This window comes from Diorhabda carinulata, chromosome 1, assembly GCF_026250575.1.
Source record: "Diorhabda carinulata isolate Delta chromosome 1, icDioCari1.1, whole genome shotgun sequence".
NCBI lineage: Eukaryota > Metazoa > Arthropoda > Insecta > Coleoptera > Chrysomelidae > Diorhabda > Diorhabda carinulata.
Genome location: NC_079460.1, coordinates 11,058,812 through 11,072,075, shown reverse-complemented (window position 1 = coordinate 11,072,075; position 13,264 = coordinate 11,058,812). Strand labels below are relative to the sequence as shown.

Genomic DNA, 13,264 nt, shown 5'->3' with positions numbered 1-13,264 from the left:
TTAGCGATGCTTGATTTTTATCTCCTCCTTTATGCAGAGGTATAATTATAGCCGTCTTAAGGCAATTGATGTTGAATTACTGCCCTTTTACCAGGTTAATTAGGTATTTTTAGGTGGAAAAAATAAAACACACAACATGCAACTTGACTCGTGACGTTGAGATTCTTTACGTGCTCGTTTATTTTTGAACTACTTGTGATATTATTCAAGTGGTGCCATCTATTATATCACGTAAGTACGAGTCATTGACAGATTACAGAAATAGACATTATTCTTAACACCTCCCTTCAATTTAAACACTTTTGCCACAAAATTTTAAATTGTAAAGCTAACAATAAAAAATGTTAAATAACACAAAGAAAAAATTCTTTCCTAAACATAAAGTCAATAAAAATGAACATTTTTCCATTATCAAATACAGGATACAAAATATTACAAAATGAGGTAAGCATCGAGGTAATTACATCATATTAACAATACGCCAGTAAGGCAATGCTAGGTAAGTATTACGATTCATCAGTTTAGTTTTGCATTACTTCTTTCAGGCCTAGCTTGTTCCTAAAATTACAAATTTTTCTTTGTCTAAGGGTTTGGTCATTATATCAGCAGTATTTTCATTTGTTTGAATGTACTCAGTTTGAATTATACCCTTGGCTACAACATCTTTGGTAAAATGACATTTGATTTCGATATGTTTAGATTTCTTTCTGTTATCAAAACTTTGAGTAGAGTGTAAAGCTCCCTGATTATCGATCAATAGATCAGCAGCTACATCCTGTAAAGAAAAATGTAAACAGATACTTTTAAAATAGATTAATTCTGAAGCTGATAGTGCACTAAATTATTGTTAAAAACGATAACACAGCCACTTACACTTTTGTTGTCGATTTGGTCAGTCCCCTAATCTGCATCTGAATAAGCTATGAGAGAATAATTATTTTCATGTTTTGTTTCTGAGTAGATTAGTTTTGAGTAAGTTTAAGATACCTTAACATTCGTTTTGCTGCTTGCCAAAGTTGTTCTTTGGGTCTGTAACAGCATAGCTTATGTCAGGTCTGCTTATTGTTGCCAAATAAAGTAGTGAGCCAATTAGCTCTCTGTATGGAATGTTTGGTTTTATTTTTAAATCTAAGTTGACTTGAAAATTTGCCTCCATGGGAGTTTGAACCATTTTGCAATCCCTCATTCCAAATCTTTCTAGAATTTTACCTATAAGATTATATTGAGCAATACATTTGTTATTCTTAACATTTTTTATTTTCATACCTAAGAAATTTTTTAAGTCGCCTAAATTTTTAGCAGAAAATTCTTTTTCAAGAGCATTTACTATTTTATCACTTTGTGAACCCAAATAAGTAAATACATATCAACCCCCATATACAAAGAAAAATCATAACAGAGCGTTTCAAACCGTTTTTATTGGCAAATTCTTGAAATCGTTCATTCCACATTTTGGAAGCTTCTCGTAAATAGTTATGTTCTTTATTTTTTACTGTTACTTCCTCTGGTATTTTAATGTAAATTTCAATGTTTTGCTTTATTTTAAAAATCCATCGTGTGTTTATAGCTTTTTTATTATCCGGTAATTTTGCGGATATCCAAGTACCACGTTCATGAGCTTGTAGCTTTTTTATTGCACATTGCCAGTTAGTTCCACTCTTGATTGCACTTTCATAACTATTTGGTTCATATCCTTCTGTTATGAAACAGTATGCAGAGTATAGTTCATAGTTAGTAAACTTTTTTGATACATTTATTTGTCGCTTGTTTTCAGATCTCTGATACTCATTTCTCTCAAAAATATGTTCTTCGGAGTCATTACTATTTTCATAAGTCATGGACAGATTACAGAAATAGACATTCTTAACAATTGCAGCTTTTATTGCAATTAATTTGTATTCATGTGATTTATGCATCTTTCTTTTCAACAGCACGTTTCAATAAAAAAGAGGTTTGATGTAAGGAAAACTATGTGATTGTTAATAGAATCCTTTATTGAAGTTAATATTTTATACAGATTCATATAATATAAGTAAAAATTGTCAGTAAAGTTACCTATACAATAATAATTTGGTATGTTGATATATCCATAAACAATTAACGATAAAGAAATTGGAATTTATATTATCCAATATATTCCTATATTCAAAAATTATCACTTCCTTAAAAAAGTCCAAAAATTATTGCCAATTAACTGGAGCAAAATTATTTTCAACAACGGCTCGATTTACCACTGGTAAAAAACTGTTAAATCTTAATTTTTAGTTAGAGCAATAGCAATATCATTCCAAAATCCTAATCTTATGTAAAATGACCGCAAGGAAATTGTTTTATAAGAAGTTTCAGGAGTGTTTCGAATCGAAAAAAAAAACTGAAAATCTTTTGAAACATCATCAATAATAATTATTAAAAATCAAAAACAAAAAATTTCTCTTAAGATTAGCAAAAAATCTTCCAAAATACATATACAACTATGACATAATGATATAAATGGTTCTGGTTTTTATTTTTGGATGTAGTAGCTACTCCAGATGTATCTCCTACTTCATGACTACAAAATCATTTACTTTATCAATAAATTATTTAACAACTAATTATAATCAAAACATATGCTTACGAGTTTTTGTCAAATAAGCTTACTCTAATCTATCAAAACAATAAAATTGTTATGATCACCCCCACCCCCCCAAAAAACCACTGTGTTAGTTGATATGGATTTCTGTCAAATCTACAGTTCATTCCTATTAATGGATTACATCTTAACGAATAGATACCCATTTTAAATACATAGGTTGGATATTAGGCATCTTAATTATTTTTGCAAATTAAATCCAAAACTGACATGTTATTGTTGCCTCAAACTATGTACTGTTTTCATTTTGAGACCTCGTGTTCCTATTGCTTTTTGGTGAAAGCTTTGTGAAAATTTATTGGAATACATGTTTATTTGAAAGATAATGTCTCTAGATGTAGGAAGTCATAATGAATTGTTTAAAGATAGGCAGACATTATAGGAATCTGCTACCAAGAAAGGACCAAAGGCATGATTATTGTCAAGACTAAGAAAGAACATATGTAATACTGAAAAAGTTGCTGGTCACTGCTGGTGTGCAATGTCATACAAATATGTGCTATATGATGTTTATTCATATTTGTGAGCTTTATTTCCAGGTATTCCAACAGATTCAATGTTGTTGCTTCAGTCCAATGCACAAAGTCACTATGTACTTTGGAACATATTATCAATACAAAATTTGTTAAATTGTAATATGTATATGTAATTGTAATATGAATAAATTTTAAATAGATAGACTTTGTTAAATTCTTTAGATATTCTCAACTATATTTCGATATGTGATTTTTCTCAATTTAAATTTAATAACCTAGTATGCCCACACACCTAGCACGATGAAGGCATTTTGACTCCACAAAATGTAAGTGCTGCTGTACCTATACAGTTAATTTGGCGTGCACATATGTTAACGCAAATAGTCAATGCCAAGGTCATTTTTGTAAATTCTCAAAATTTTTAGAGATTGAATTAACAAATTAGGTATGTATTGTTACAATTATTTAAAATATTTTGAAATTACTGGAAACAAAACACTTATGTCTTCATTGCGGCAATAAAAATAAGGAGCAGTTAACAAAATTTACCTAACAACTGAAGCATTATTTTTAACACAGTGATTTAACCACGAATAGAATTTAATTACAAACTAACCACTATATAATATACAGAACAAAATATCATATATAAATTATATTTACAACAAAAATATGCTTATACATTAAACACAACTAAATTTGACACCGTCGTCACTGGAATAGCAGTTGTGACAGTGTAATTTTTGATTGCGTACTTTCACGTCAGTTCCCATCTTGCCATCACCCAATCTGACGTGGCAAACACAGCATTTGAAACAGTCCATGTGGTAAAAAAGGCACAGGCTCTCCACGATCATAGCAGCTCCACGTCCTATAAAATTGAATCAAAATTATATCAATGGTAGTTAATTTTTATGTAAAATTAATGAGACTGAATGTAGGAGTAAAATAAAACAAATCACGTTTTTCATAAGAAACAACTGTTATTCTTACTAATATTTTTTTGAAATATAAATTGTCAAGTTTTGAAATTTAATAAGTAATGTATATTGTTATTCTCAAAATTTTTTTAATCATAAATATTACACTTTACACGCACCTAGTTCATTTCCGCAATATGAACATTTTTTCTTTCCACTGACACTTAATATTCTGTCATGAGACTCCTTACGCACTGCTGGGGGAGAATATGCTACAGTTGGTAATGCATGATTGATAGACTGTGTATGTTTCCTTATTGTTTGTTGAATGTAATCTTCTTTAAAACCTTGTTCTAAACTGAAAATATCAATAATTGATATTATTCAATATGTCAGATATGGTCCAAAGAAATGTTTTTACCGTTGTTCTACTGGATGTTGTAACTTATCGTTAGGTATTCTCATAGGTATTCTTGATCTTTGTTGTTGATTGTTTGCGTTTGATGACAAATTTCTTTGCTGATCTGATATACGCCTCAGCTCAGCTTCCTAAAATAAAATCAAACCAGTTAAATTTATCAAACTAATTTAAATTAATTGAATAAAGCCAGAAGCTTTAAAACATTTTTTTTCCAACTTTTTTCTATATTTTCTAGGGTTTTCCACCACTATATAATATTTTTCACTTTTTTTATGAGATTCATTCGCAACATATACTATGTGAAAATACCAACTATCACAGGTTAAACAATCAGAACTCTATCTACACTTTCACAAACTTATCCATCTCAAATACAACTGGTACACTGAAACTACATTCATCATCTAGCTATCCACAAACTCACATGTCCATTATCTGGGAATCCTGTTTTTCACCTGTTAATTATCAATTAAAATATTTTGAACCAAATATAACACTGCCGCAATATTTATCATTCTCCTTTCTCCTTTTTGAAGTCATATTCGAAAGTATAAAAAAGTTAAATTCGTATTAGTATATAGATTGATGATTCAAAAAAAGAGTAATAATATTAATGCTTATGTTAAAATGTTATGATATAATTATATCAATTCATTTTACAATAATATTGGGATTCTATATGATTTAACTTACTTTTGCACATTCATTTATAAATTCAAGCAAAAAATAATGAATTCACTTACTTGAATCAACCAATGTTGATTGAAATTTCTTCCATCGCTATTTGCTTTAGGCTGCAGCCACTTATCTCTTTTATGAACAGCACTTAATTGTCTAGGTACGGGTTGGGCTATCTGTTGTTCATATAAAGTCCAATCTTTAGCTCTTAATGGTTTAGCTGGAATGATTGAAGGTCTTTCAGGTGCTTTAAAAGCAGACGTGTGTGGTTCTAGTTGTAATTCTGGCATGGATTTTCGATGTTCCAAAGATATTCGTGCATTGGGGTCATTTAACGATCTGTAGCGTTCCGGGCTTGACTTATTGTACGATTCTTGTAGATCGGGCATTGACTTCCTATTATCGATATGAGTTTCAAAGTTACCTTAAAAATATGAAAACAAATTTTCCATTTCCCCTAATGAAAATATTGATGAAATTAAGGAAATTATTTATTTACCATGAACATAACCTCTGAATGGAAAATATCCCTTGGATTCCAGATCTCGAACGTTCTCATATTCATAGTTTTGATTTAATGGAACAGAACGGCCATAATCAATAGATGCATTCTGAATGGCTAATTCAGGCATCGATTTTCGACAATCCACATGATTTTCGTATAAAAGGCATGGATACATATTGTCGGCAAGGTTTTCTAAAGAATGTCTATTGTGAAGATGGGCTTTTGCCCTGCTTTCACGAAATAACATATTTTCACGTTGTCGTTCTAATTCTTCAAGTTCTAATTGGCGAAGTTCTTGCTCTACTTTTAGAACTTCCGAGTCTTGATCTAAAAAGTCTGTTGGTTGCTGTAAAATTTTAAAAAATTCTAATGTCGCAACGTAAAAATTATAATACAATTTGGTTGTAGATAAATAAATTCTCATTTATATATATATATATATATATATATATATATATATATATATATATATGAAAGTCTTTTTTTCTTGTTTCTTTTCAACATTATTTATATTTTCTTAAGTTCTTAGTAATTACTATATCTAAATAAATGATTACTGAATACTCTGCAATATTTAACTGAGATTTTTATCATTCTAATGGAAACACGCCAAACTCATTATTAATTAAAACTCATAAACTCATTAACTCTATAAAAATAACTAACCTACAACTTCAGTAAAATCAAAATGGAAAGCCCAAAAGACTCAAAATTAGAAAGATATAAATGAAAATAAAAGCATCCATATATATGGGAATAGCAATAATCTTATCAATAACACAATAGAAAACTGGAATAAGGGATATAAAGGATATATAACTGGATATATCACCATGGTACATCAACAGATGTTACACCAAAAAATTATCCTTAAAAAATTCAAAACAATCATATGAAAAACAATTTTAGTTCCTCTATACGGAAATTGTAATTAGTGCTATTCCATCCAACAGAAAGATGTTTCTACTTGATATGTTAATTTCAAATGTGTTCATTCACAACATGAATATATTCATTTAGTGCATAAGAAAAAAATTAAGCCAAAAAAAATTTCCTAGAAATCTCAGTTACAAACAAGATCTTAATAAATTTACATAAATCAACTTTGAATGGTTTTTGAATTATAAACACATTTAGTTGGCTTATACAAAGTTGTAAAAGAAGTTTATTATTATTATTAATAGTATGCTTACTGTGTCAAAGTAAGGATTGTCAAACTGTTCACTACCCAATGAAGGTTCATATGCAGATACTTTTTCAGAATTGAATGATTTAGTTGAAGGTTCCTTTGTGATGTAATCTACAATATCACGATACTGCTCTTCCTTTTCTACAAGCTCAATAATCTCTCTTTCTTTTTTGGTTATTTCATCTTCTTCTGAGGTAATACTGTTGGTTAACTGAAAAAAAAATTAATGAACTCACACATTATGTTAACATTTATTTTCAATGGTTCTCACCTCACTAGCTTGCCTTTCGTGACTTGGAACACTACTACACCAAGTATCACTAGACAGCCTTCCTCTATCCAAATCGAGACCAGAATCCTGACTTTCAACTTTACTAAGTATTCCTTCAGAAAACTTTCTAGTTATGGGTTTGTCAATTTTTTGTTCTCCAGAAAAGAAGTTTAAATTTGGAGATTTTTCTAGTAACATATCTGTGTTTTCTGTTGGTTCATCTAATCCAAGGAAACTAGATCTCTTAATATTAAGTTCTTGCTTTATTCTTTTTGTAGAGTTGGCGCGTTTTATAATAGGATCTGGCATTACATCTTCTTCCTCTTTTTGTGAGGGCGGAGGGGGAGGAGGAGGTTTGACTTTTGGGGGTTCTAATGGAGGAGGACTAAAGTCTGGAAATGCAGTATCAACTATGAAATCACTGGTAATGAAATCCAACGCAGGACTAAATTTTTTTATATCAACGTTTTCATATATTACAGGCTTTGGTTTGGTTACTGGTAAAGATAATTCATTTCCAACATGATTTATTGATTTAAGAGGAGCTGAATTTTCGAATGCATCTTTTCTAGAATTTTCTAAGAACTGTTCAGTAAGAAGAATCATTTCTTTAAAACTAGGGATATCATTCCTATCATCAGTTTTTTCAATAGCTTGATATTTTTTACAATTATTGTCTTCTTTTTTATCTAAAGGATTGAACTGTTCAATATCTGCCTGGAATTGTTGAAGTTCTCTTTCAAATTGTGTATCTTCATTCAGTCTATCGTTAATATTGGAAGCTATTTCTACATCTACTGATTCATCAGCTTGGCTGACAGAGCAAGAAACATCTCCAGTATGGATACCACTATCCTCTCTGTCGGAAGAAATACATGTTAATTCAGTGGAAGATATTGAAGGAGGATAATGTTCTTCCAATGATTTGGTTATCATTAAATTGTCTAGATCTCTATTGAACATATTCAGTTTATTTACGTAAAGTTCAGTATCAGGACTGAAACATCTGTCTTCGTTGTTCCAAGATTTTTTTGTGGTATAGTTATGGACATTATCTGATTTATTTACTGAATAATTATTAATTTTGCTAATGTTTGTTTTGATCAGATTATTGTTCGCGTTATCTGTTTCATCAAGTTTATTGAATGTTTGTAATCTTTGTTTAACAGAAACTTGATTATCACACTTATCTATTGTCCTTATAGATTGATCAATGGCTTGTTCAAAACTTTTCAGTCTATCTTTGATACTTCTAGTGTTGACAAAATCTTCTGATAATCTTCTTGCAGAAGAAGATTCCACTGTCACCATTTCTACGTTACTGCCTTCGAAGACACCTTTTCTTTTAAAGATCTCACCTTTTGGAAGGAGTACTTCAGCTGGTTCCTTACATTGATATCGGCTGGAATCATCTGAGTTAATAGTTTGAATTCGTGATCTATAATCTTGAATAGCTCCTTCATAAGTGTATTGTTTTGTTTGTTTAGGCTCAGAGTAAGACTTGCTTTCGAATATAGAGGGCTTATTTGGAGGTACAGGTTTGATTTTTTGAGAATTCGATATAGTAGAATAGGTGCTGATATCAGTTTTAGTGAATGCATTAATATTATTATTCACACTTATGGAATCATTTTTGGTAGCATTAGTTTCATCTTCACTTTGACTTTGATTTGAAGCACTGGAATTCTCCTTATTGCTAGATGAATCAAATATGTGATTATCTTTTTCATCCTGAAAAAAAGTTTCATTCTACCCTTGTTAAACTATTTACAATTTTTATGATGGCCTAGTTTCAAAATGTATTTTTAATATTTAATGAAAAGGCATTCAATTTATTAATAAACTAAAATTTATCTGCACACTTCAGAAGTTGACAAGAGCTGTCTTTTGAATGTCTGTGGAAAATCAAACAAATAATTGATCATAATCGGGCTTGGATTATGGGGAGATTATGTATGGTTTATTTATTTTTATGAGCTGATGTGTTAGGTTCTAATTTATTAGAACTATGTGACGTTTAGCTTTGTTTATAGGATGTTGACAATCTTTTTGATGATTAGGTAATTAAATTTCAGTTTGTTCAGCTGATAATGTCAATAGGTCTCTGGTCAGTAATTCGAATAGTGGCATGTATACTGTTTTTTTGTTTAGACCATATTAATCAATCAAATAACAAGAATTTATATTTAGATACAATATGTGTTAATTTATTGTTGAGTAATTTTTTCAAATAAAGTCAATCCATATGATAAACTTACTAAAAGGCTGCTACTATCGTCTGTATCAGCATCCTTGACACTGTTTGTTTTTGAACTGCTACTACCAATTCCATAATCGCTTAGATCATTGGAGTCATCTTCGTATAAGGGGATATTAAACTTGTGCCTTCCTTTACTCCTAAAATAGAAGAAAATTCAGATTCAAGAAATAAAATCAATCTGCTTTAAAAAGAAATATAAAGTGTTTAGGTTTCGTTATGATTTATCTTGATTTGGGTCTCTTTTGATAGAAAATCAATTCAATATAATACGTAGTAATTTGAGGATATGACCTACTTTGGTCTTTATTGAAATATATGTGAGTTTATGTTTTTAGATTATATTTTGACAAAGTTATTCCAAAGCTTGCTTGGAATACAGATTAAAAAGAGTACATTTTGCTACATTCCCTAAGATTAATTTAATCAAACAGTTGTAGTCCCTAAATTTTCCGATCCAATGTTTCATAAAAAGAACCTTGAAATACTTAACAAACTTTTTTATGAAAGAGTATACTTAGGTGTTTATATATATTGAAATAAGAAACCATTTTGTAGAGGGAATGTGTCACGATTTTACGTGTCATCCTTGCAAAATCGTGAAGCATTCCACATTTTTAAAATTTATCATTCTTTTAAAAACTATAAAAAAAAAACTAATTTTGGAACAGAAGAGACCTAAAATCAAAATCATTTAGATATAATTAATTTAATTTTTAAAGTAATTTAGTTTATAATTAATAGTTATATTGGATATATAAAGGAATTTGTAGTGAATTAGAGATCGGAACGAAATAGAAAAGTGACCCAAAAATTTAAATAAGTTAATTATTGCATAAGTTAGTTAAGTGTAGGGTAAAATGTCAACAAATCAAGTGAGTAAAAGAAGTGTTTATAAATTCACTCTGCTGATGGTAATAGTGTAAATAAATAAGAAATACAACAATACAATAAAATGAAAAATTATTATTCCGAATAATAAATAGATAAAGGGTTTTTGCAATTTTTTGCCATGTTCTTTATTAAATTCTTAAAATTTCAAATAAAAATAAAAAAACACGGAAATTATGAAAATTTTTTGGAAGAGTTGCGTGTGAATCGACAATTACATTTAAGGTATGTAAAAAGTGTTTCAAAGTGATGTTTCTTTTAGTTCCCTAATATGAGATTTATCGTATATTAAAGCTATTTTCTAATTTATTCAAACTATTTTTAACATTTGGGTGAATTTATACAACACGGTCTCTCACATTATGTATTTACACTTACAATAGACACTAATAATCAACTTATCACTCTTGATATAATTAAATATTCACTACTGCAGCCGATAAAAAACTAGTACATATTTATAGCCAAAAGAAGTTCTCCAATAATTTTAGAACATAAATAAGCGAACAAATAAATAAATAGATCTTCTTAGAAATTGGTTCTAAAAAAAACAATATAAACAAATCGCCGATGTGATAAAAACACGTAGAAAGACAATATCACCTGCTTGCCGAGAATTTTTTGCGTCTGGTGCGTTTACCAAATTTTAGATTCTTTCATTATTACCGAGCAGGACCGGCTTGACGGTTTGTAACAATATGTAAAAAGTCTTCCAAGTTGATGTCTTCTTATTTCCGTTCTCCTTCCTTATCAGGAATATGATGTCCATATTTTGTTTTGTTTTTATTCTTTTTTATTTCATTGTTTTAAAGAACAGAATTTGGTTGGTTGGTTTACTTCGGAATTGTTTCATCTTATATTATTTACATCACTATTACTATATATTTTGTTGTTTCATATTTTGAAAAGTTTGATAGTTTCATGAACAGTTATTAAAAAACTATTCTTTAGAAACCTGAAGGGTCAAGCAATTCTAGTATTAAATGGATTCTTAAATTGTTTTTTTTGTTTTCAAAATATTACTATTTATATTGTATTGTATTTAACCATAATTAATAGGAGTTAGTTTAAAAATATTTATTCTTTGCAAATACCATACTTTATATGTTTTCCGAATATTTATATGAATTAAGGTATGCTTTGTAATAGGAGAGGTAAAATGACCTACCAACATCAACTAGTTTCCAGTTACATTGTCGGATGATATTTGAAATCCAATTCTTGTGTATAGAATGTTTTCAAGTCGAACAAGTAGTTTTTTCTGATTTAATGATATTAGACTGCTTCCAGCAATATCGCTACATTTCCTATTATTTATTACTATACATGTGATGAAATATTAACTAAAGAAATTATTAAATAACTCCTACCTAAGTTTACCTATATAAGACTACGTTTTTAATGAAACAGTATTAAGAATACCGATAATATACTACACTACTGAAAATCATAAAATTACTACCCTTTGGATAGACCACTGGCAAAATTATAGAAATCGTAGCTATTTGTAAAGTACAAAATAACTATACGCTTTCATATTTCTATTCTTATGTTTTGTATTGTGCATATTGAGAACTATATGGGTGATTCCGTTCTAACTGTGATATTCAATGTCCTGTATTGTTTTTTTGTACTAGTCATTAATTAATAATCAATTAATAAAAATTTTGTGTTAATTGAATAATTCTTAAGATATTTAAACATTATTTTTATACAATATAACTTGCCACTTAAAGAAAACTTATACTACATCACTTGAATGTCAGTACCGTGTCATGACCATTCCTAGAATTTACCGATAAATTATTAATTTTTTTTGTCGTAACAAATGATTTAAACTAATTACCTTATAAATTCTAATGTTTATGATCAAACTGAGGAAAATTGATGCACTTGTTGTTTAATATCTTAAGTTACCATGTCAGTACCGTGTCATGTCCATTCCTAGAATTTACCGATAAATTATTAATTTTTTTTGTCGTAACAAATGATTTAAACTAATTACCTTATAAATTCTAATGTTTATGATCAAACTGAGGAAAATTGATGCACTTGTTGTTTAATATCTTAAGTTACCATGTCAGTACCGTGGATAAATGAGTCAGTACCGTGGAACTCAAAATCCGACATTTGTGTCTTGCTCGTGATACTTTGAAGTTGTAGTAAATTCCTCTTAGAGTTTTATTTTTACAGTAAAATAGATGAATAATATGCATAAAAAAGTTAGAAAAGTTAAATTTTAAAATCTTGAAATTTTGAATACAAAAAATCACAGTTAGAACGGAATCACCCATATACGCTTGTGAATAAATAATATTTTAATCTTGATACTTCATTTTATTTAAAACTTCGGAATCAATTTATTTTCTTGCATAATTCCCAATTATTTCAGTTCTGAATTATATGTTTTATTAAATTTCTATATTATTTTGTAATATCATATATGGAGAATTTACTAAGCCGTATTAAGAAAGCCTCCCATGGGCATCCTGTAGATGCAATATCTGAATGAAACAGTAGTTTAGTTTATATTATATCTCACCTTTCTTCCATCATTTCACTAAATGTTTTACTTCTTCTTCTACTTTTTTCAGTTTCTTCTAGTTCATTCAGTTTTTTTACTTCAACTACTCTTTCTATGATATGTTCCTGGCGTTTTCTTCTACTACTTTTCCAATTATCAAGATTCTATGGAAAAAAAATACAAAATTATAAATCAACCATATAAACGGGATATACATTAAAGAGCAAACTTTAGCAGGAACTTTTAATTGTCGAATAAATGTTTACCGTTTCCTCACCCTAGTTTGTTTTAATCCGTATTTGTCGATTTATTATGTACCCAACAAATAGTCTACCGTTGGTAACACTGTGAAAGTTGCCTATATAGCAATCGTCTATGTTTTAAAAAAGAAAGAAATAAGCAAAAAAACGTTCTTTTATTGAGGGTTTCATATGTGTTTGTGACAACGGTCTGTGCTTAATTAAATTTGCACGTGTTTTGTTAAGGTTATGTTGTAGTCG

General features: G+C 29.1%; 1 protein-coding gene across 2 annotated transcripts in view; it reads right to left on the bottom strand.

Annotated features, from left to right (window-relative positions):
* Positions 1 to 1,976: 1,976 nt before the first annotated feature.
* LOC130894095 (uncharacterized) overlaps positions 1,977 to 13,264 on the bottom strand; it is a 116,088-nt gene continuing 104,800 nt past the window's right edge. For both annotated transcript variants that reach the window (XM_057800687.1, XM_057800678.1), the window contains 9 exons: positions 12,783 to 12,928; positions 9,351 to 9,489; positions 7,093 to 8,823; positions 6,826 to 7,032; positions 5,627 to 5,978; positions 5,193 to 5,551; positions 4,450 to 4,577; positions 4,208 to 4,386; positions 1,977 to 3,979 (listed from right to left, as the gene is read on the bottom strand). In XM_057800687.1, the coding sequence (XP_057656670.1) occupies positions 3,792 to 3,979; positions 4,208 to 4,386; positions 4,450 to 4,577; positions 5,193 to 5,551; positions 5,627 to 5,978; positions 6,826 to 7,032; positions 7,093 to 8,823; positions 9,351 to 9,489; positions 12,783 to 12,928 (3,429 nt within the window). In that variant the 3' untranslated portion in view covers positions 1,977 to 3,791. The remainder of the gene's footprint in view (positions 3,980 to 4,207; positions 4,387 to 4,449; positions 4,578 to 5,192; positions 5,552 to 5,626; positions 5,979 to 6,825; positions 7,033 to 7,092; positions 8,824 to 9,350; positions 9,490 to 12,782; positions 12,929 to 13,264) is intronic.